The following is a 25,365-nucleotide window of genomic DNA, read 5'->3' on the forward strand; positions in this document are numbered from 1 at the left end:
TATCCTCTAGCAGTCCAGTGCTGGGCAGGCTGCCCTGCATAAATCACAGGATTGCACTGTCTCCGATGAGGCTGTTTTCCTCCCCTTTCTGTTCACCCTACCATTCCCTGATAGCTGTGAACCAACCAGCTGCACAGCTTAATGTCTGGTGAGTCTACCACACAAGGCAAAAATCACTCCAGGTAGCTGTTGATCATTTGCTGTCTGTGAGCAGATCAACACTGACTTAAGTAATAAATCACATGAAAAATATTTTTATCAATGGATGTTGAAATGACTGTCACTTGTGGCCTAGGTGAAGCTGCTTTAGGATAATGGGAAAACTGCACACTAGACAAATATAAAGATGAAATATTCACTACATAAAAAGACAGAAGCAATCAATCCCACAGAACTCTGGCCTGAGTAAAACATTATCCTTATTTAAATGGCTCAAATGTCTAAAGACAGTATGCTTGTCAAGCTGCATTTTCATTTTAATTTAACAGCTGTAGAAAACAAGCCTTTAAAAAAAGGAGAATTACTTTATTTCTTGGTAGGTGTAATCAAGAATACCTATGTAGGAACTATACATCACAAATGTTGAGAGAAAAAGAGTTACACTGAATTACAGGCTGAAGAAATCAATGTGATCCTGTTGATAAAAGGCAATGAGACTGAGCTGTACTGCATCTGCAAGACAGAAATTCTCAACATCTATCAGGCCTAATCTGGACTACTGTGCTCAACCCATGGCACCCTAGTTGAAAGCAGATGTAGAATTAGCTGGAGCTCAGAGAACATCAAGATTATCTATCCTACAGATGTGAAAACTGAGGGAGAAAAACAAGACAACACCTTCCAAGAATGTAGAACACTGCTATAAAGAAAAAGGAAACAAAATGTTCTTCCTGCTCTGTCCATCACAAAGGCATTTGAATTAAGCAACAAACACACCAAGTTAGTAGTATTTTGCTTGGTATGTGTGTGTATTTGGGTTTTAAGTACAGGAATAGATTACAGAGTCTGCAGGCCTTTGAGATGATCTTGCTCCAGAGCTGGGGACTGACTAGGTGACCTCTGCAGCTGTCTCTCATCCCTACCTTTCTATGATTTGCTCCCACTTCTAGCTGGTGAAAAAAATGAAAATCGTGCTGTGTAACCATGACACAAACTAGCTCACATCAAACCAGACTAGAGCATGCTTAAGAATTTCCTCCTCAAAATATGTTAAAGTGGCCAGGACTCCAAGGATGTCCAATACATTACCAGCACAGTGGTGGCAGTGCTCTGTTTTTATCGTATACATCATGGGAGACAATCATACTTCATGTTCTTCTCAGCTTTACAAAGATCCTGCCTATGTACTGGCTGGCACCAGGGCTTAATTCTTCCAGTTGCTATGGTCAGATCCTGCTGTCCCACAGAAGCTGGCCAAGATTCACTATGGCCATGGAAGAGCTAGAAGTCAGGTCCCTGCAGGCAGCTACATACCAGTACTCAGTAAAGCAGAGACACATTCTTGGAAGCTTATCAAAGTAAGCTAGGATGACTTATTTGGCTAAAAATTTAGAGAATTAAAAAATAAAGCTAATAAATATAAGATGTTAGGTAAAGATAATTTCGAAATGCTCTGCAAACCTATCTCAAGTGAAAACTTGTACTCAGTTTTCTTCTTGGAATACGAGATTTTAGAGAGGTCATCTTAAATCCAGGCTCAGAGTAAAATCCAGGCTCCAGTATGTTTGCAGCTTTACTGGAAATAAAAGATACATCTGACAGTATAACTGAATCATACATGACACTGGGCTTTCTTTGGGTATCTACTAATTTACATTGGAGGTGCACCAGCAATATAGAACATGGGAGCTGTCATGAGGCGCTGTCTGAAAGCTATTACTTAACAGCACTTGACTACTATTCTAAACTGTAGAAGCAAATTTTTTGTAATTTAAAAAAAAAAAAAAAAAGCTGACCTTCCCACAGCTTTTTTAAAGCTCCTTCCTGGATACAAAATCTAAGTGATGTACCCATGGATTTTCAGAGCATTTTGTTTTCACTGGCTACCTAATATTTTTTTTAATAATTTCAGAATTCTGCTGCTGAAAGCAGCTGCTGGTTTTTTCCAAACTCTCCTTCTGCAGAAAGACATCAATTCCTTTTTCTTTCACTCCCCCGTGCTCTTTCAGGATTACAGCAGCACAAGGGTATGTGTTCCTTAACATCTCCATCTGAAAACTATTATAGGAAACCAGCAACTAAATATAAACTATCCAATCAGAGCCAGAGTCAGCCACATCGATGCTAGGATCCCAAAATGCTATCATGGACAAAAGACCTTACCACAGAAACACAGCTACAGCCTACTTGCCAACACAACTGCTTCAGAAACAATGAATTCCTGCTTCAGAGAAGTCTTCTGGAGAAATGTATTTTGTTAACAGAGATTAAAAAGCCCCTTATTTTTAGACAACATAAAGATGATAAACTCGCTGAATAGGCAACTCCATGGTGAGGCAATGTGCTGTAGACATTACCTCCTACGGTATTTTCAATTAGCTGCACCTAAAGAAATCCTCTTCTCCTCTCTCTCCCTACACATACTCATTCCAGAGACCATACACAAGCTGAATCATCCTTGCTGTGGAGAAGGCACATGGGAGAAGGGAAAACATCTTTATGTCTCCTTAAGATCCCTTCTGACAAATAAAGTGTTCTTACAGCCCACTTCTCTTTTATTCCCTTTCCCAAGCAGAATCCATAAACTTTAGCATGGATTTTTTGTTCACAGGCTAAACATTCATCCAATTACTGCTCCACTTCCAAGGGGAATTTCAACAGGACCATTTGGCCTAGTTATTCTGGACATTAGCTCAAAGAGCAGTTCTTTAGATAACATAAATTAGCATGGATGATTTACCATTTTCAACTGTGTCCCAGCTACTTTGAGCTTTGAAAACATCATTAAAGGATCTATTTCAATTACTATTAAATAAATTTCCATTTAATAAGGAAATGTACATGTTAAGTAAAAGGCTGGCTACAGAAGAGAATGGCCAGTCCTCCACTACTTGGACAGACTTACAGTACACCCAGAGCTTAATTATTCATCCAGGGGGAGCTTTGCATATGAATGAAACATCTTTCTACATCTAAAAAGAAATACTCACTAGCAACCTCAGTTCTCCACATCTGGTCAGGAAAGAGAGTAGACAGAGTGCCCATATGTACCCTATTTTTCTAGGGCCATGGTTTTCACAAGTGTTAAAAAGTTACTTCTACAGTGTATTTATCGTTATTTTATAGGCATATTGTTGATCCTCTGGTGTTTTTGAAAAATCTATTCGAATTTGTCTATTTGACTACTGAAGAAACAATTTACTCCCTTTCTCCTGGAAAATACCCACTAACCTAATGCTTAACCTCGTTTTCTACTGTCTTGCATCATAACTTGCATTTAAGGACTGTCCAAGTTAATTCCCAAGATAATCAATGAAATACTTAACTGTTAAAAGAAACAAATTTGAGGCTGCTTTTCTGGTCTGATTATACACTTACAGCACTGCACCAAACAGCCAGGTTCACTTTACTTCTACCAAACTACTTAGATAATTCAGGCTTAATTTAAACACTGATATTAGAAAAACAAAAATCCTACACATCACTATCAATTATTGCTTGATAGGGAATGAAAAAGTAAAAGAGGAGAAGGAGAACAGGAAAACTGACTCTAAGACATAGATGTAAATGTTATCCCCAAATTCTTCTAATTCATTTGGCACTTGAAGATAGTGCTTTCTCAGCTTCAGAGCTGAAGGGATTTCTTTGCCAAACTTGTTAAGAAATCCCATTTCAGTGGGGATTTTGACTTAGTATTGAAAAGAAAGAAAAACAGTCCTGTGTGGCGACACTATGATGGTCAATATACAAATGAAAGCCATAACACATTTCCTATATCCAAACAGAAAGACGTAACAGGGGCAAGTCTTTGATCTGCTTTTTAGAAGATTTTTGGTTTGGTTCTTCCAATGAATGTAACAGGCAGTCCTGATTTAAAGCAAAAATGCCAGCAGCACTGAAAGGGTTATTGCAAGCTGTTTGTAATAAGCAACCCAGGACAGTGTTGGAGAAAGTTACAGAACTGTAATAACAGAACAGCAACCTGCCTGGAAACGGAAAAGGGTGGGTGAGCAGTTTCTACGGGACCAGGGCAAAAGCCAGGGTTTATAAATTTAGAAAAAAAATACACACCCACACAAAACATTAAGTAAGAGGATAGGGGACAAGCGGGAAAAAAAAGAAAGGAAAAAACCACACACACCATTTTACAAGGTCTTTATATAAATTTTGCCTAATCATTCTTAATGGACATCTGCCCGTGGCTTAATACAGGAAAGACCAAGCTTTCAGCATGTGCCAAACTGTCTGAAACACAAACCTCTGGCACACTGCCTGCTTTGATCCCCCACTTGGGGCAGTTTCCTGGAGATAGGTTTGGAGAAAATGAACACAGACACGTTGCTCTTTGCAAAGGTCGTCCAAAAGAGTTAACGTAATGTAAAGTTCGGTACTGGACTTCACAGTACTCAAGTGCATTCTTTTCAACTTATTTTAAATTATTTTCAGGTTTTAAAAACGGAAGCAGATGGACAGACTCCAGTAATTAATTTTGGTGTTAGAGAGTGGTCCTTACACAGGGTTAACAAAACTACTGCAGCAAAAGAAATGCTTCAGTGGGAGGTGAAGGCTGCCCTGATTCACACAGATGGGCGCAGGCACAACAGGTATTTATAGAACTCTAGCAAAGGGCTGTAGAGCATGAAGACCCCCATTCAGATCAGCCCCCAAAACTCTGACCATCTCAAAGGAAGGCTCATAAAGTAACACAAAAAATAGTAAGAGAAGATTGATGTTCTTGGCAAGAGCAGTGAGCAGGTAATTTAGAGCAGGCACTGCCCCTTCAGCCCAAGAACAGGAAAGAACTGTATGAGTTACCAACATGCTCCACCCAACCAGTCCCAGTCGGTATAAAAGTCTCTGCTGCAAAATTTAGCTAGTGATACAATCCAGGAGAAGTCTGGAAGTACCACAGAGGGAGAACAGGAGAGATATTTCTGAGAAAGAGACTTTAGCTAAAATTAAACATGATCGGGCACATACAACTCCCTGAAGCCTACAAAAACAAGCAGGAAGAAAAACAGTCAAGTTTTTGATGGCACAACTGGCTTCTTTCCTTTTTTTTTTTAATTCAGCCAAGTGGTCTTATACTAAGGTGCTAAAAGCTACAAGCAGTTTTTCAACTAAAGAAACAGTTTAAAACTAGATTGGTTTTGTTAATAATTAAACAGTACCCAGATTCCAATACAAAAACCTCATATCCAACATGTAAAACTTTTATAGAAAGCCCTTAAAAAAGGAAAGGAGGAAAGTTCTTTAAATACTAAAAAGAGGCTGTAATTTTGGTTGAATACAGAACAAATCATTAAAAACAAGAGGTATCAGGAAATACAACTGGAAAAAACCAACACATACAAGTTTTATAAAACAGATCACATGCCATATATAGGTGAGCACAACAGCTATACAGTAACTATGTGCTCAGCTACTGTAATATTTTAAATTTGTAACAAATGAAAAGTGTCAGGCCCTCACTCTGAACCTCCTTTTAAACTTGATTATGAGCTTGGTCTTGCACATCCTTCCCAGTGTCCTCAAAGATTCATTCATCTCTTCCACTACCAGCCTTGCTATTGCACAGACGCACTGAAGGGACTCTGGAATGCTCCTCTCACAAGAGGGTAAAGAAAATTTACTTCAATCCCAAATTCAGACTGCTGATACAGATTCTTATTGCCAAGTATAATAAATTACAGAGAATTATTTATTCAAGGAATTTAACATTTGCACCTGTAAATGAGGACAAATCTGGCAGCCAATAAGTTGTTAGTTTGCAGCTCCTAATTCAGATGGGTCTGAAAGCCCTGTGCAAAAGTAAGCAAAAATGCTTACTTGCTAAGGGGCACACTGATGAACTCTCTGCACTTCAGTATCCAGTACAAATCTCAACTTCTGCATCCATGGAATATGGCTGGTTTTGACCTAAGGAATTATGTGTGGGAAATGGGGCATGGGAGTACTGGGGGTGGGACACCAAAGATTAGTAACAAAAAAATGTAAAACCAACACACACATTACAGGAAAACAACTACAATCGGAAGCTTTAAGCTAATCTATCAGTTTTTGACTGGCATGAAAAGAGGACAAAAGTGGAAAATTGAGTATATCAGGAATAAATTCTGATCATAAAAAAATATCATCCTGCATTTGTAGAGTCACTTATCGGACATCCTTTATGCTTTAGCTTCACAGAAAAGCAAATTGACTGTCTCAAAAGAAATAAATACGAGATTATTTTTGCAGGTTATTCTGTACTTCAAGTTATTGGACATAATGAAACAGCTTCTCTGAAATTAAGTGCAAAGTGAAAAATACTTTGTGTGTCAAGGCAAAGGCAGCAACACAAATCATTTTAACACTGGCTTTTTTTAGGTGATCCTAGTAAAGCCCTTGCCAAATTTGACTTCAGCTGCTGTTATTCACATTTTTGCTAGATCCTAAATGTTCAACAAAAAGTCTTTGTAGACAAATCCTAGGCATAAGCCCAGTCATCCATCCTTCAAAGAAAGACAAGAATACTTCACCCCAGTCAGAGTCTGGACCTCATATTTGAGAGCATCAGAACATTAACATTTACATAGCACTTTTGGAAATATTAACAGCAATTCGGAAAAAGCGCTCAATCCCTGTAACCTGTGTCAGTGATTGTTACAATCATTACAGTGGAAAGACCCAGGAGGAAATGGCTATAAAGTGAAGCAGATAAAAGGAAACTACTTGGAAACAGAATCAGAAAGTCAGTGCTGTTTCTGTCTGTCCCCATTACTGAGGATAACTGAGACAACACAGGGCACCATCCACGTGGTGCCTTTTCATTGTGTTTGCTCAGGCACAGCAGTGAATGTGAAGTAAAACTCTACTGGACTTTCAAGATCAGAGAGCTGGTAGCTATAAAATACTCCCTGATACTTAAACAATTTAAGGCCAGGAACAAAAAATCTGCTACATCCACCAGTTGGCATCTTCCACTTTGGTATCCCTTTTCCCAAAGCGTACAGCAGCAATAACAACACTTTGGGAAACACTTGGGCAGTCAAAGTACAGAGTCTAGGGTTTAGTGAGATGAAGTAACTAATACAAAGCCAAACATCAAATAAAAGAATAATGTAGTTTAGAAATCCTCAACTCTCAATTCAAACCTCAGTGCCTAGGCCTCCTGCCTTTCAAAACACCTCTTACCTGAGAGAAGCTGCATTTGAGTTCCCAATAACTGCCCTTCATTCCATCATCTGGGCACACACATACCTTCTCTACAGATTTTTGCTGAACATGGAGCTCAGCTCTCAAGGCAGTATGGTAGACAAAGCCTAACAGATTCTTACTTTATATGCTACCATTCTCAAGTGAAAAAAAATACAAAAAAAAAATTGTATACCCACCACTAAATTTCATACACACTTTGCACAACTGCTGCCTGGCCACACTTCTGTTTTTACAGACTTCCACTGGCAGAGTAGTCCCTCGAGCTTGCATAATGGGAAAACCTACAATGCAAAGCAATCCCTAACTCCTCAGTGACACAATGTATCCCATCCCTGTACGCAGTCTTATATCATAAAAGCATTTAGCCTAGAAAGCTGATCTTAAACGCCTTCAGAGACATGGCAATATACTTCTTCAGTAGCAACAGATGATCTGAGGGGAACAAAGCAAACCTTGGGAATGAAACATCTTCCTCCTGGCAGAAGATGGAGTAATTTAACATTAAAAGCAGAATTCCCTAGCTGCCACCGGAATTCTTACCCTTTTAATGTGCCATTACCTAGAAAAAGGGCAACTTAAGGGGAGTGAGTAATGTTGAAGACCCCAGGTTAGATGAGAACCAGTTTTGGCTGAAAATCAAGGAGTGACTCAGTTTAAATTTTAAAAACTAACTGCCAAGTTAATGAAGTCAAAAAAACTTCGTATGACAGGTTAGAGTTGCCTGAAAGCCACCACATACTTCAATTTTTAACATCCTTTCATTTGAAAGGTTCTTGAGTGTTCCTGGAAGATTTTTAACCATCATCAGTTTAGGCCCACATGCGAATATGATGGTCAAATACCGTTTTTTCTTCAAGCATGACTAAGGGTACACATCTCATAGCCCACTCTTTCCCCACAAAAAAATCTTGTCCGCCTACATATCTTAATTAAGACTGCATTTTTGTTATGCTTCCCTTCTTTATGGATTCCATTTTTACTTCGTCCAGGATTTAAAAGGAACACTAAGAGTAGAGTCATCTGCTTTAATCTTTCTACTTCTATCTACCCATCTATTTCCTTTAGAACACTGCTTCATTAACTGAAGTGGGTGAAACACAGACATGACAGTGACAGAGGCTGGGACCTTATTTTCAAGAGGAGATTGGGTACCTGCTTGAGCCATGTCTTCTACACATGTAAAACAGAATTCTTATTATAGAATTTTAAGTTACGCCCCAGGGATTCTACCTAAATCTTGGATGTTTAAACACATTGTTTAGGGTCACAATCGCTGAGTTGCTAGTTTGCATTCATGATTCAGGAGAATTAATTTCAAAATCAACCATTAAACCCACCCTAAAGACAATTTTTAATTCCCATCAGATGGGCAAAAGAGAGGCTGTACAGCAGATTGAGAAGGGTGATTTTCCTGACATGCTATTCTGTAACATCTACTATTTATCTAATGTCTTATTGTTGCTGTTGTTGTTGACTTCCTTATTTTGCTTGGATTTTTAGTGCAAGTTCATGTAATTTTCCTTAAAGTCACTAAGCTACAGTAATCAAAGCATTCTTGCCCGCAGTGCTGTGAACAGGAGCAAGCAAAAACTACATTAATTAGCATGCAATTTTCAAAGGTCAATTACCACATCATTAGCCAGGCCATTTACATCTCTGCAATGTGGAGCATTCTCCAGCTTTAGACAGCAGCACGGGACAAAAGGGATTAAATTGCTTAGGGTCAAATAGTACAGTGAGTTGATGAGTAGGAGTTTAAACTCCAGGAGCTTGAGTAGCTCATAATGGGCCATTTTCACACTATGCCCTCGTCCTGCTGACACCGTCTTCTATCAGATGTGTAAAGACACAGAGCAAGCCCATCTACCAGGAAATGTTAACATCCACTTAACACTGAGTAAATCTCATTTCTTTACTTTAACAAAACAAAAAACAAAGGACCAATTAGCAAAAAACGCCTGGCTGCATGTTTTACTTTTAATAAAACCAAAGAATAATCAGTACCTATAACCATCTTGTCTAGAAGCAAAATAAAAAAAAAAACCAAAACAAACAAATCAAGACACAGTACAGGTTGTCCTAAAATTTTAGGACAATTTTAAATTTTTTTACTGTCTAATTCAATAAGGAAAACTTTAAAAAGTAAATAGTCAGAGCAACTTTTTAAGGGATATGACTAGGGCGACAAATAAGGATTTTTTCCCCCCGCCCCTGGATTTTAGATATGTACTGCACAGTACATACCCAAAAAGATGTACAAGCCAAGTTTCAAAACCCAGCAGTCCAAGACTGCAGGCCTGCTGCACACACAGACTGTACAGGCACAGTTTCAGTGCAGGACACAGGCACCTTTACAATGGCATTTGCTCTGCTAGCCCAGACAAGCAAGCCAGGCAAAGACTGCTGGGTTCAGCTCCAGGTGAGGATAGAAGGAAACCTCTAATAACTGGAATTCCTTCTCCCTCCAGCAGAGCTGGCATTTCTTCCCCTACCTATCCAGCTTTCTCCTTATCTATAATTTGCAGCCATACTCACTCTATGATTGTATTTAACCTTTATATTAAACTCTCTTTCACATCAAACACCAGCACAGGGTCCTTCAGTTTCTCAGGTGCCCGCCTGACAACTGAAAGGGCCTATAAAGAAATGGTAGAAAGCAAACTTAACCTTGCATGGCTTCTCCAGCTTTGACCTGCCCTTCACTCCAGCCTGCAATCCCCATCTCTTTTCTCCAGATACTCCAAACATTAAGAAAAATCTTCATTGTGCTTTAACTCCACACATCATTACAAGTCAACTTGCACACAAACCCCCTTTCTTGTTTTAAAATTTGGGATATATCATAATTCACAAAAACATTCCTATTTTTTCCTTCTGACAGCTAATTCAATGAAAAATTATAGTCCATTGATATATAACACCAGACTCTCCATCCTAGAACAATAATGGATTATCTGCTTGTTTTAGGAACAAAAAAAACCTGACTACATTGATAAAAAATAAGATAAAGCTCAGCTTGGAGCAGTGAAAGTTAGAAATGGTTATTACAATACTTCTGCTGTTAACCTTTAAAAATGCAACCATTTGAAGTCTGAGTGAAGAAAAGCTTTATTCTTCCTAAGTGGTAAAAAACCCGAGGCTCTTCAGTTTTCTATGAAGCATTACTAGTCTTGGTACTATACCAGACATAACAGTTCATATAAAGCTTTGTTGCAGGCTGTCAGCATCTTATTTCATTTTGTTGGGTTTTTTTAACAGCATTTCTTTTTCCTCAAACACTGCAGTTCTGTAAGAATATACACATCAAATATTAGGATCATCATGTGAGATGCCTTATCTTTATCTGAAGATGCCAGTGCCAAATAAATTATTATGGAGGTACCTGCAAAACACTCTAAATCCAGAGTCAGAGTCCTTGTCTCACCCCTTTTATCCTTTCTGCTCCTTACAGTTCCCCCATCTCCTAAAGAGCAGTTGATATTTTAGACTCATGACCTGGCTTAGGAAACAGCACTGCAACACTTGAATATTGCTAACACAAGTCACCATTTTTATTAACTTACTGACCAAAATAATTCCAAGTCTACATACTACAAGGTTTTCCCACACATACACACATTAGTATCAGGCTTGCTGTCAAGGCCATCTTTTCATTCTTTTTCACTCCCAGTTCACATATTTTGGTGCAATCACACAAACCCCAGTTAGTTCCTTTCTGTGGGACCAGCAACTCTGCTACTGCAGAGATTCCATGACAACATAGAGACAGTTCATACTGCAGGTCAGGCATAAAGCAGTAATGTGCTATACAGAAAGCACATGCATTGTGTGCTTGCATTAATACTTTTATATAAAATTCCACCTTTTATCTGCAGGAATTCTATTAAAAGTCCATCATTGTACTCCCCAAAAACTCTTATGACAAATTTGACAAACCTCACAAAAGCGCAGCAGCAAGTGCTTGAAGAGAAAAAGTGAGTGCAGTAAGTTTTGACTAAGCATATTAGAAACAATTACATGTCAATCTTTACACTGTGTTTTGTCCTTCTCTATAGAAAAGTCAGTTTAAAAAGTCTTTCCTTTATTTTTCCTTGTGAAACAAAGGTGAAAAAAAACTGCCATGAATGCAGCAAGCTTCTTGAGAAGACAGGAGATTTATTTTTTTTTTTTTTCCTTTGGCCTGGCTCAAAATTACATTAATCACTTGTGTGCTCTTTCCTCATATCCAAAGAAATATCTGCCCTATCCATTTTGTTATACTGCACTATGCTACAATTACACATATACCACAATCCAAGAAAGGTTATAACATTTCCAAAATTGCTGCAGAAGTGTCCAGCAGCAACCTAAAAATCACAGGATTTACAACAAGACGAGATACGCGTAACAGAAAACTCTTCCAGCAAAGAATCAGCAATGGCAATGACTCATGTAAACACGGACAATCTACTGAAATTTCTTTTCTGGCAAGCTGCTGCTCTAAGGAAGGACTAATGACATTTGGGAAAAAGTTTGCAAATGAAAAGAACATGCCACACGGCTCTTAAACTTAGCAAAGAATCCCGTTTACCCCTATTCAATACTAAGACATTTAAGGAGGCAGGATTTTTTTTTCCCCCCAAACAATCATATGAAAAGTAATGAGCTGGCACAGAGATCATGCTATCCACTACTCATTTTTTTTATCAAGAACAAGAAGCATTTAAACCTATACATTGGTATTTCACTTTGCAACACTGTGCAGCTCTACTCTGTGCTATGGAGTTGGAAACACATCCTGCAGCTGGAGAACAACATAACCTAAGCACAGAAAGCCTGCACTCCCCCTAATTACAGATTCAAACGGTGGCTGTGTGTGGAGCCTCTGGAATAATTACAGTCCTTACTGGTACACTCTGAGGGATGATATATTGAGTAATTTAGAGGGAAACAAAACTAGGATAAACCTTTTAGCAGTAAAGATACTGCTGTGGAAGGATCTACTTTTTCCATTACGAGAAGTTTATAATATTCATCTGGTTTTCAAATGCAGAGGTATTAATCAACATGTAAATTAGAATTTCTAGAGTAAGATTTGTCTGACAGGCTTTTATTTGCTGAACAAGTACTGCGAGGAACCTGAAAATTACTGTTACTGCATTGACATGATTCTCATTCCAAACCCGCATCTTCTACTCTTAGGTCTCATGCTGTAATTGCCCCATTAATTTTCAATCAAATCATAAACTACCTGTGGTGATCTCACCAAGAAGGCTGCCAGCACATGTAGCTGATTAAACAATTGCTCTGGAAACTTCCTCTCTTACCCAGAAAAAGACTTTCAGTTACAGCTCAGTTCTAGCAGGCCAGTGAGTGCTGACACTTGATGCACACTTCACTGCCAAAGTCAGTAATAAGAAATGTACCACCACCTTCACAGGGGATACACAGTAAATATTTGAGGACACGCTCATTTTTCCTTTTCATTTTTCAGAAGTATTAAGTGAAGGAAAATTGCTCAGTTATGCACAGAGTGTAACTTTCTCTGGCAGCAGTGCCTGGGCCTCCTAAGAACATCCTCTAGAAGCTAATGGCCCTGAAATCTCGTGAAGAGATGTTTATTGTGTGCATTGAAAAGCTCAGTAATAGGAAGGAGCTGCTTCCACGACCACATTCTTTGAAAATGAAAACTTACATCGTTTCAACTTAATACTCAGAGGCCAGCACACAAAGCAAAAACCATTCACAGTTATCTGGCTGGTTACCCTTAAAACTGCAAAGCAGATGATGCAAAGAATTCTCACTCTAAGGTTTCTCTAGAGGTTTAAGAGGCTCTTACAGGAGGAAAAGATGGGTGATATGACTAGCTGACATTTCCATTCTGAGAAGAATACAAAGGCTGTGCCACCCTGATAACTCAGAAAGGAATAACATTATTCTCCAGTATTATAACACTTATTAAAGCACACTAAAGGAATAAAATATCGTAGCTTACTGACTTTGCTACATGAGAAAATTCAGGAGAACATTGCTCACTCATTAACATCATCATCTAACCTGACTGCAACAGACCCCACCAAAAACTAGGCTGAAGCAACATACAGCTTCATGACAACACCAAGATCAAATTTCTGAGTGGCTGGCACCACTTTATCTTTTATAAACCTGTCCAATTTCAAAGTCCCTATTATGCCAAGGGCTACAAATTTAAGTGACCCTTTCTACAAGGGAAAGGGATCCAAATCACTCAGATGAACTCCTGCAACAAACAGCTAAGATGCCCTCAAGTACATAAAGCAGTAAATGGAGGGATATTCAGGGCTTGAAGGAAAAGCTGTGCACCTTCTAATGCAGCACAGCAGCTCTCCTTATCTGCCCCTCACCCTTACCGGCACCGTGACCCCCAGAGCGGCTCCCCTCCTCCAACCCTCCTAGTCTCAGACACTTCCTGTCTCCAGTGGCATTTATTTTCAGCCCTCGAGATTCCTTTCTATACGTTCCAGGAACCCTCTAGCCATCCCTCTGTCCAGATGGCAGACTACAGATGAAGGGAACAGGGTCTTGGAGAGTCTTTTCTTGGCCTGCTTCTCGGCAGCCTGCTGGAACTCGGAGGCAGGCTGAGTCTTGCACAGACAAGGCTCTGTTGCGCTGCAAAAGCCCTTCAATCCCTCTCCACAGTTTTCCTCAATGCCCTCTTTGTCTTCAGACAAATTTGTCTTGAACCTTTTAACGGCCTCTGCTTTCCAGGGGCATACTTTATACAATCTACTCCCTACAAAGCTGCAGAAAGCTAATAAAAGGGCAAAGGGAAAGGGGTCTGAACAGACAACCAGAGCCTCAGTTTTTACTACAAAGCAGATGTTACTTTGACAAGCAGATGCAGAAGAAAAAGGTAGATGATAGGTCTGAGTCCTGTTGATCCCTGTCATCTGCAGGAGATTTTCTGAAACGTGACAGAAACACAAGTTTATTACTCAATTTCATTAAGGATCATCACCCTACAATGAACTATTTTCAAACTCTGACTCTCCCAGATCACTAGTCCTTATTTCTGAGACAACAGAACCAGATTATTCTGTAATCACAAAGACCAACAGATCATCTCTCACCAACATTATACATTCATGTACAAGCTTCAGAGAATGATTGACATCCCTTATTTGAGAAACTAAAAATTTTACCAAAATAAGAAGAAATTTTAAAACCCTTTTCTTTTTGTTTCCAAGTGAAGCTCCACTGAACAACACTTTCGTAAGTTTTAGTAAGATCTGTTCGCAACGCCTTTAACTATTCATATCAAAAGCTATGACAATACTTGATTTATTATATATGTAATGAAACAATATTTCCAAGAGCCAAGAGAGTTTAAATCTGAAATAAAGCTGTATGCTTCAGAGTAGAATACATTTAGGCATAAACTATTCTAAAATCAAATGCAGTAAGCAAAGACAGTTCCTCATTTAAAGACTGGAGCTGTCAGGAAGGCTCTAATGTAGCTCTTGGCTAGAAAGATTACTTTAGGAAATGAACTGCAAGAGAAAGAACAAATTGTAGAACTTGAGTAAAACCCAGCAGGGGTAGGAAAAGAGAAGTTACAGACAAACTGACACAGCACAAAAAATTTCCCAATTTCAGATAGGGCCTTAAAAATCCAGAAAGGAAAATAACACAACAGTGCAGTGGTGGGAAAAATTAGGCAAAACATGTCTTGGTCGTTTGAAGGTCAATACAAAAACATATCTTCCTTGAGGGGAAAAAGCAACACAGTCTAGAGGCACTGCAGTGCCGTTATCACACCGGCATTTTTCAGTCTAATTCTTGTTCTTTACCACTTTACCACTGATTTTAGAATCTAGTTGTCCATGTCCTTCTATTGCTTTCATCATTTGCATGTCATAATACTGCCTTTAAGATATTTCTTTAGTCTCATTTTGACCAGAAAATAAAAAACTCATACAAAAAACTATCCTGAAGAAAATTCACCACTCCTTTATAGGACACTCTGAAAACAAAATCCTATAAATAAGCTGTATGAGTTACCCTGGCTAGATTTTTATCACATATACTATGTTTTTATTTTTCTTAGCATTTGTACATTATTAGAAAACAATCTTTTTCAGAGACACGCATAAAAATTTTATATGTAATCTCAAAATAGTTCAAATCCTTTTCAGATAACTCCTTTCATTTAAGAGGTGTGATCTGTTTGCTTGTTAGGATAATATACTAACTGCATGATAATATCCACAGCTCCTCCCACAAACATTTAGGATTGTCTCATTGAGAATTATCTGCTCCTATAAAATATCTACTGTGTGATTTACAGTCATTTACTGTGTAATAGGTGTAGCTGATGAACTGGTTTTAAGTTCCTGTTTCACCTCTTCCCTTCTTTAGTTCCTCAACAGATTAAAAAAGGTGCAGCTTCATCAGAAATTATTTGATTCAAATATATACATTCAAAATCAATGGTTGGCTAGCACCTAATTATGTATCACCTAATTCTATCAACTTAAAATCTGACCTAGAAATTATGATATTTAAAACTGAAATCAGTTACCAACTACCTACAAACCTTACCTAATACGAGCGACATAAAACAAACTGGTGGAACGGACCAGGTATGAAACTCATAGAAAATTAAGTCCATCAGCTGTAGAGTCAATGCAACATAAGAGGACACAGTAAACCACTCCCATTATGATCCAAGGCTCCCATCCCCTTGCCACTGGGAAGATCGATTCTTTTTATTTAAGTCAGTGGTTTATTAACCAGACACTGGGACGAAAGCTGGACTTGTAACCCAGCTGAGGGTGGTTCACAGACTGGAACAAAATCCAGCGAGTGCAGTGTCACATTTGGCCTCTGATCTGAAGCCTGACACCCTGAAGGGTGTCATTTGATGACACCCTTGCTGTGAGCTTTCATACCAACCTTTCCCTAGTTGACTCTCCAGCCAGCATGTGTCTAGAAAACTTTATAGAAGAATAAGAGTGTGGAATGGAAAAAAAAAAAACCAAACACCTTCTAAAACTCATACAATTAGTCATGCTTTAAAGAAAACCTAGAAAAAAACCCAGAATTTAAATACCCAGAGAAGGCCAAGGGAGCTAAGTGACTGAGGGAAAGTAGAGAAGCCAATGACTGCCCTGACACCTGGACAGACACTCAGCCACCAGGATACACCCACAGAGCAAAAGAACAAATACAAGTGAACACGTTGTGATTAATGGAGATGATGACTGCTTTAGCTGTAAATTCTACATGTTGTGGCTTTTAAAATAGGATGAGAAGTGCACACACCTGGTCCAGCAGTTAAAGCCAAGCTGTAACAGCCCTAGGGGCAACTAAATGGACAGATAATTTTGCACTATGTTTGGCAAGACAGTGGGAAATAAGAGGTTGCTGCCTTAGAACTCAAGCATTACTTCCACATCCCTGTTTTTAATTCTGTTTTTAAAGTTAAGATCAGTCTAGCATTTAAGGTGCAATGACCATTCTCCTTGCATCTCAGCATCTTGGAACTCAGCACAAGAAACTCCAAAAGACTGCAGGAAGAGCAGGAACAAAAGGCTAACGTTTATATTGCTGATCTCTCCGTTTTATGAGCATCTAGGTCTACCAGTGTCATGAAAATAATGCAAGATAATCATACAGAAGATGAGACACCAACCCTATGGACTAGTAAACTTGAAAAAAAGAGATGCTGAAGCCACAGGCAATTTTATTATAGCATCTATCTTCCCAGTAATGGTATTTTCCACTATCACCCTTCCCTCTTTGTAAGCTGCAAAGGGATTTCTCACACTGATTATAAGCTAAATAAATGGCTACACAGCATTTCTTTCATATTCTGTACTGAAAATAGGAATTACACTGAAAATGGACCATAAGGGAATCCAGCTAAACAGTCAACAACTGCCTATGCCATTCTCCAAGGGTTAGGCTACACTTAGACCCTTTTCCATGTGTATTCTCTGGTTTAGGTTGCTATTTGATAGCTCTATACCAAAGTTCTTTTAAATAAAGCAACAATGATCTTTTGGCTAATAAGTGCTAAGAAAATCTTTGCTCTCAGACAGCTGTATCTTGTTACCAACACAGGAATGCCTCTGAACTGTCTGCTTGGGGTGGTTTTGTCAATAGAGCATTGGCCTGTGTAATATATAAAAATCTAAGTATTTACCCCTAGTAAATATACCCTCAATATCCTTGGCTTTATTAACTCCATTCACCCTGGCACTCCCTGTCAAAATCACCATTTCTTTGAATGGGAAATGAGTAATCCTTTATCCAGCTCCATAGACAGCCATTGGAGTTTAGAACTGACTGCTATGGAATCACTCATTGTTACAAAACTATGGATTATGCAAAAGCTTGCATCCACAGTCTTTTTAAGTGATTGATACTGCTGTAGTTTTCAGAAAAGAAAGGTATTTTCTGCTATTGCTGATAAAGAGAATGGGTGGAGTACTCAGAATCCTCAGAAACTGGACAACTACACTGGCAGAAGCAGCATGAGAGAAGGGGAAGAATTCCTGCCCATGCAACATGTCAAATAACATGTGAGAAAAAAAATCTCCATGATTTCAAGCTCACTCCACCACCCTACTCATATTACTTCATTTTTCTGCAAGTCAAATGTCCTTTCTGAGGTTGTGGCTCAGCAATGTAACCTAACATTGTATTACAGAGACGGGCTCTTCAAACTGCCAAAGCAGTCCCACACATCTTCCATATCAACATCTGTATTTACTCAGCTAGTGTCAAACTGGTACTAGAACATAACGAATGACAAGGATACCTGGAAAAAAAAAATACAGTGGAACCCAGAGAAAATTACATTTTAGACAGTTTTTAGTGTGTCCAGACTGTGATAGCATCTGAGGAAAACTGAAGATTAAAAATTTGGCTCTGCCACAGATCCAGCAAGATGCAGAAGCATTACAGACTGGCTCAGGCACCAGTCTACACGAAGTCTAGAAATCAGGTGCACTCAGTCTGTCCAGAGAGGCTCTTAACTCATTGCAATTTGGCATAAAGCACACCTGCCTTTTAGTGCATTTGCCATATGCTATTTTCTGTGCCTAAAACTGGAGAGGACCATCAGATGGGGCTGTAGTAATGTTAGATAGGGAGAAAGTGGATTCCTGATATGCAATCTCTGTACGAAGTTCTTACCAGTCCTACTTCTTAATCTAGGGAGACTCCTGAAACACAGATTTAAAAATCATAGCCAATTTCTCATCTTGTGCATACACCACCTGCAAAGCATGAAAGAAACAACATGATTTAAATTGAAAAAATGTTTCACAACTTCAGCTGCAACTCAAGTCAAGCACAGAGTGACAAAACAGACTCTGCAGGGTACTAATAGTCTCTTGGTCTAAACACATTGAGGGCAACATAGGAGTTTACTGAAGAAAGAGGGAAACAGCACTTGTAATGAGTGTTCAGTAAACTTCTCCTATCCTCAGGTTTTGTTTCATGCAAAGAGACGTGGCAAAAATAGATTACTAACATTTGTTATCATCAGAAAAGGCTAACTTGAGGTAGAAAAGCTGGACAGGAAAGACACTCAGGATTTTGGTTTTCTCTCTCCCTGCTGCTATTCCTTCACCTAGTCCTCCTTCCCCTTCTTCAGCTAAACTCCTTCCCAGCTTCTGTATGCACAGTACCAGCTCATGTCCACACACGTCTGTGCTAGTTAATGTATAAAATGGCCTTACCAGCAGCAGCGCAGCGAGCAGATGATGAATTCCATTCCAACAAAATCAACAGCAGGGGATTTCCGACAAGATGGCAATAGAGTAAAACACAGTTCAGATACTCAAAGAAACATGGGAAGCCCAAGATAATGGATTACTGAAACACAGCCTGAAATACCAGTAGCATTTTTCCAGAATTCAGCAAGATGAAACTTCTGGGAGGCAGAGTGAAAAACAGAAAAAGGTGCTCTTCTAGAGAACAGGCATACATAGCTCACTCTTGAAAAGACAGCTGCACAAAAGAAATAGGCTTTCTGCCTTTTCTTAATCTATCAGAATAGCTGTTATCTAGAGTTTCCTCCTCTTATTTCAGGGTAGGACTGTTCAAAACAAAAAAAAAACCCTCCTCCTGACAAATGAAGAGTTAGCAACTATTTTGATAATGCTTTTCTCTATCTAGTTCTGCCTGCCTTTCAAGTCAGTTTGGAAGCAAACAAACAGTAATACCAAAATAATAAATAAGTAATGAGAACTATTTTTTCCAATCCTTCTTTTCTCTTTCACAACATTAATTCCAGTGACTCAGACATATTACAGTCCAAAATATCTGTTGAGTCTGTTGCTTTTTTCTAAAACTTACTCTCTTTCTTGAAGTGTTGAAACAGTCGGTTTATACCTGTTTTATAAGATTTCATGAACTCTATTCATCTTTCTGCTTATTAGTCAAGAGGGAAAAATTCCCAGCCACAGAGCCTTAAAGCTCCACCTTGTGGAAGATGCCTAGAATATTCCAGTAGGCTCCAGGGGAAAAAGGACTTCAAATCAAGCTTACAATTAATGACGTGTTTGACATTGACACTTTTTCATCAATCACACAGTAAGATAACCTCTTAAATGGATTCTACACCAGCAGAAAAACAAGCAGTGGGGGACTACCAATAAAATGAAAATAAATGGCTGTACCTTGAGTCTTGTGTCCAGTTCTGGGCCCCTCACTGCAAGAAAGACATTGAAGTGCTGGAGCATGTCCAGAGAAGGCAACAGATCTGGGGAAGGTTCTGGAGCACAAGTCTTATAAGGAGCAGCTGAGGGAGCTGGGGTGGTTTAGCCTGGAGAAAGGGAGGCTCGGGGGTGACCTTATAGCTCTCTACAATGGCCTGAAAGGAGGGTATAGCCAGCAGAGGGCCGGTCTCTTTTCCCAGGAAACAAGTGATAGGACAAGTGGAAATAGCCTCAAGCTGTGCCAGGAGAGCTTCAAGTTGCACATCAGGATGAAATTCTTCACTGAAAGGGTGGTTAAACATTGGAATGGGCTGCCCAGGAAAGTGGTGGAATCACTGTCCCTAAAGCTGTTCATGACTGGGCACGGCACTCAGTGCTATGGTTTAGTTGGCATGGGGGTGTTTGGTCTAAGGCTGGACTCAGTGATCCTGGACTCTTTTCTAACCTGAATGATTCTGTCATTCTGTGAAAAGCTGGTTATATTTTGTGGCAATGCAATAACCATCCTGCTTTGAACCAACTGACAGCACCAGCAGCAGTCCAGAACACATCTTGCTTTCACCTTGTTTGCTGGTTCCCATGCACTGGACTTACTCTCTTTGTAATCAGGAAAACAGGGAATCACAGACAGATTCACCTGGACAAGGGGCTGGTAACCAAAGAATACAGCAACCCTGCCAGCAGGCATGGATAAGTGACTAACAGAACTTCATCTTGCAATACTGGATTGACTGTAATTTTACACAAGGGTTCCAAAATCTATTCACAGTCCCCCTCCAGACACCTATTACAAACACACTCAGCTGAAAGCTTGTACTGAGACCAGCTTGGCACATCCACATCCTGCTGTTTGTGATTGTGCAGCTGCGGGACATTAAGGCCAGCCTAGCCAGTACTGCCCTCTGCTGAAAGAGCCTGCACAGGCAAACGGTAGCAACTCCTAGTCTGTTTTTCTGCATCATATAATGTACCTTGTTTTCCCTTCTTCCTGCAAGCCTTTACAATATCGAGGGTTCTGTTTTATCGTAGGGCTTTTTAACTGCTGCTTCTTCCCCAGGAGGGCTACAAAGATGTCCAAGAGGTTTCTAAGTTTACATACTGTAGTACCATGCCAGCACACGCAGACTCCAGAAACAAAGAGCTGCTGCACTAAAGCACTGCAGACACAGCTCATGTTTTTAGCAATGTAAGAGCAAACAGGTAAAAACATTAAAAATAACAGAAAGTAAGGCATTCAAAAATAGCCCCATAAAAATTTAAATTTTTCCTTTGTCATCTGCAGTACAGCAATCATAGAATAGTAACACAAGATGTTCTTTTGTGTACTAAACCCAAGATACTTAAAGAACATACATCCATATCCATTCAACACTTGGAATTTGCAAAATTACCATAATTAGTAACTAACTACTAACAGTAATCACATTACTTTCTCTGATACAAACTTTGCAATGTTTCTATTGTCCATCAGTTGCTCCACTTTGAGATTTAGACGTTCAGAACAATCTGAAAGTCTGCATACCTTAAGGACTGAAATACTGTACCAAATCTGAAAGTGCAGTGCTTTTAGCAACCAAATAACACTTGGCTGAACAATACCTTTGCTCGGAACACTGGACACGAATGTGAGCTGCCTGAATGCAGGGTCCCTGAACACAGAGAAGATTTAAACGTGCCACTCAGAAGAGAGGGAAGTGCATCCCTGAAGCTCCGCAGAGAGCACGGAGCTCCTCCCGGAGCTGCAGAGGGAGCCCGCTGCCCGCTGGTCCCCAGCGCCGGAAAGGCGGGGACCGTCCTGGCACTCACCGCAATCCACAGGCCGGGCTCGGTTTCACTTCTCAGCAATGATCACATCGGAAAAAAAATGACGAGTGATTACTCAGCAGCCAAGAAGAAGAGCGTCTGACCTGTTGCTGCGCGGTACCCTTTGAATCTGTATGTTAAAAGAGGTGCTTGTTTTAAATCACACTCAGTGTTTTATTCTTCCCGTTCTCTAAGCTAAACGAGCTCCAACTCTGAATGACCCTTCACTTCACACAGGGCTTCTGTGGAGGGCATCCTTGGTTGTTCAGTTAATATCCTGGTTGCATCCTTTACTTAAAAAAAACCCCAACCCCCCCCCAAAAAATCCCAGGCTTTTACCATAACAAAAATCTTTGCAACCTCCATGAAGTCCTTACAATTTTCAATGTTGACAACTGTTACCAAAAAAGAGCCCGAATACAGCAGAAAAAAACATTAAGTTTATTAATAGATTTTAAACACACCAGAAGAGATTAAATATACCCCAGCACACAACCTGAAACAATGTACTTCACCTTTGCACACTGTAGTCTTTTTGATGAAACGATTGAATCTTTATTTAAAAAAAAAAAAATCCTCACTTATACAGTCTATCTTCCAAAATGCAGAAGGGTATTTAAATTTTTATAGTTCACAAAACAGGACCAAAATCACTGATAATAAAAACACTATGTACGGATGGGAGGCCAAACCACCATTTGTGTATTAACAATGATGAAGACTTTAAAAAAATGGCATTCCACAGAAAAAGTACATGACATCACTGACATGCGAAAGCCCCTCGTTTAAATCTAGCTTTGACTATTACTCTTCATGAAATTAGAGCTAAAAATGTCTAAAAATTACACTTGATAGATACATCAAAGTTTCAAAGCCACTCTTCTCACTCTGACCCCCATATGAGCCTATCAAAAAGGAAACTCATGTTGAACTATCATTTTTTAGCCAGTAATCTCCTTTTGCCCCCTACCTTGCTTCAGCTACGGTTGTGTGCACATAATGGATGCAGTGGTTTGGATTAGTTCACTTGAAGCACTAATCACTGCATTCAAGAGGAATCAGATCCACTCTAACTTATGTAACCTCATTACCAGATGAGTGAAGGAACACAGTGAAGCTGAGAAAAGCAGCACCTTTTGTAAACTGGTCATAGGTTTGGTTTTTTTGAGGAAAGGTGATATATACACCTTTAAAAAGAGATGCAACCAAATTGTTCCTGTAACAACAGAAGCAACAACACATCTAGCCTAGTCCAAGTCAGTCTTGTTGAGATAGAACTGTATCGTGTTTCTAGCAATTTCTTCCCTAGAAATCAAAAGCATTACAGCTAGATTATCTCTTGGAAAGCCCCAAGTGCTGCCACATGCTTCGTCACTACAGCACTCTCTATCTTCCTCCTTGGCAGCCTCACCATGCATTATTCACTCTTACTCCGCTGCCATACGTTCAGTTTCTTTGGTGGGGAGTTACTGTGCCTGCTAAACCACTTAGTCTGCAAGCATAAGAGCATCCACAGCATCAAAGGGCCTGCAGGAACTAACTAATTTTTTTTTTAATCCACAACTTCAATTAGATTTATCAGCCTATAGAATAAAAATTCATTAAATTCCAAAGATCCCTTCAAAAAACCACAGGATAGACCTGTCTGCCCATGGAAACACACCCTCCCCATCATTACTAGTTAAAACAGCAAAACTTAATGAATATAAGGCTGGACTCAGGCTGCCCAGCTATATTGAGAGCTACATGCAAAAGGTGTGATTACAGGAAGAGTGTTCCAGGCAGAGTACAAGAACTGGGCAGAAAGCTCAGAACCATGAGAAATTCATGCCTGTTTCATCTTACAATAATAAAATGAGACAAGTTTATTCATCTCTACCTTTCACAGAAATTACAACCCATGGAGACTGAGGGCATGGAACAAAATGCATCAATTTGCCACTATAATGCACTCTGACAGCAATACACATACCATGACCTTTAATCCATGTAGGCCTCTTCCACACATTTAAAAGGGAAGTTAGAAGCACAGACTGCAGTGACAGATTACATGAGCATCATTGACAACTCCTTCTACGTGTTGAATTTTTTTCACGTATTTAATAACCAAAGACATCAAACAATTCTGTTGCCGCTATCCTGACTGATACTCCTTGCCTGAGATTTCATGCAAAGTGCAGTTATGTTTATGGTATCCACAGCTCTTAACTACAATAAAGGAGGAAATTCCAACAAAGGAAGTTAAGCAGCTGAAAAACCCAAACCTTGCTGGTAATACTGTGACAAAACTTGACCACTACAATTTAAAATGACCACTCAGAGCAAACTTTCTAAATAAAGGGATCTGGACAAAATACTCATTTCATTGGAAACTAATATCCATGCAATACATAGAAATTACAATAAAAGTAATGGAAAATATTTCTGAACTTATTGATCTATGAATGTACAGAAAGAAAACATTTTTCTCCTTAATTAGCATGCTCCCTCTATCTGACCTTTGAGATCTTTTTTATGAAGCATGAGAAGACCGACATACTCTGGAATGTTGTCCTTGCCCAATGCTAGAGGAGATTTATAGCACCTGCTGTTGAACAGGCAGGCTAGTCCATGGTTTGTGCTTTCACATCTACATAGGTAAAATAACTGAAGGCAGCTGAAGAAGAACTGACCGCATACTCAGCTTCTGCTTAAAGAACAGGAAATCCATGTTTTGGTTCTCTGGGTAAAACTGTTGAGAAAGACGTCAACACACACACAAAAAGGTAAACATATGTGGCCTGCAATGATACGAAAAACTTAATATCAGCCTTTTTATGCACTTGGAAAATGTAAGTGTTCTTCTGAATGTACATTTGTATTAATTATTTCCTGCCTTATCTACAGCATTGCAAGTAGGGAAGCAGCTGGACTCTGGAAATTGAGCTTCTCTCTGCTGCTTTTCATCCTAATGTTACATAATGGACCAGATTTTATAGTGTGACTGCCACCCTTGTCTTCAGTCTCTGCTTTACAGAGTTCTCTGTTTTTTCTACAGTAACTTACACCACAAGATCAGTATCTCATCATAAAATCTTTTGTGTCTAGCTAACTGGCAATGTCAGCATTATATCCTTAACAGAAATGACCTAATCCATCTTATTCTGCATTGAAAGTAGAGGACTCCTCAGTCATCTTCAAATATGTGATTTTAAACATACTGCAGTTATCTAAGGCAAACACACACCCTTTGGGTTGCTGGGAAACAGGACTTTTCTAGTTTGCCTGGTTTAATACAGGATATACACACCTGCAGTCAAGCACAATGACAGGAAAATCAAGTTGATTTTCACAAAGTATTCCTTTCTCTGATAAAAAATATCCAGATGCAACAAGCTATTTTCACCTATGGTCCCCTCCACCTCCCATGACTACAGTGTATTTGATTCTGTAAGCTATTTAACTTGAGTGGTCATTATGACCATTCAAAAACAACCTCAAAAAACAGGGGCAGCCATCAGGGTTGAGCTAATCA

The 25,365-nt window shown here is 39.3% G+C and overlaps 1 protein-coding gene across 2 annotated transcripts in view; it reads right to left on the reverse strand.

The window, feature by feature from the left end:
- MOB2 (MOB kinase activator 2) overlaps positions 1–25,365 on the reverse strand; it is a 110,113-nt gene that overhangs the window by 55,745 nt on the left and 29,003 nt on the right. The window contains exon 1 of one of the 2 annotated variants that reach the window (XM_032112085.1): positions 19,068–19,117. The exons of the other annotated variant lie outside the window; for it this stretch is intronic. Within the exon in view, the coding sequence (XP_031967976.1) occupies positions 19,068–19,102 (35 nt within the window). The 5' untranslated portion in view covers positions 19,103–19,117. Of the gene's footprint in view, positions 1–19,067; positions 19,118–25,365 lie in introns of those variants that run through there. 2 annotated transcript variants of the gene reach the window in all.

This window comes from Corvus moneduloides, chromosome 6, assembly GCF_009650955.1.
Source record: "Corvus moneduloides isolate bCorMon1 chromosome 6, bCorMon1.pri, whole genome shotgun sequence".
Classification (NCBI taxonomy): domain Eukaryota; kingdom Metazoa; phylum Chordata; class Aves; order Passeriformes; family Corvidae; genus Corvus; species Corvus moneduloides.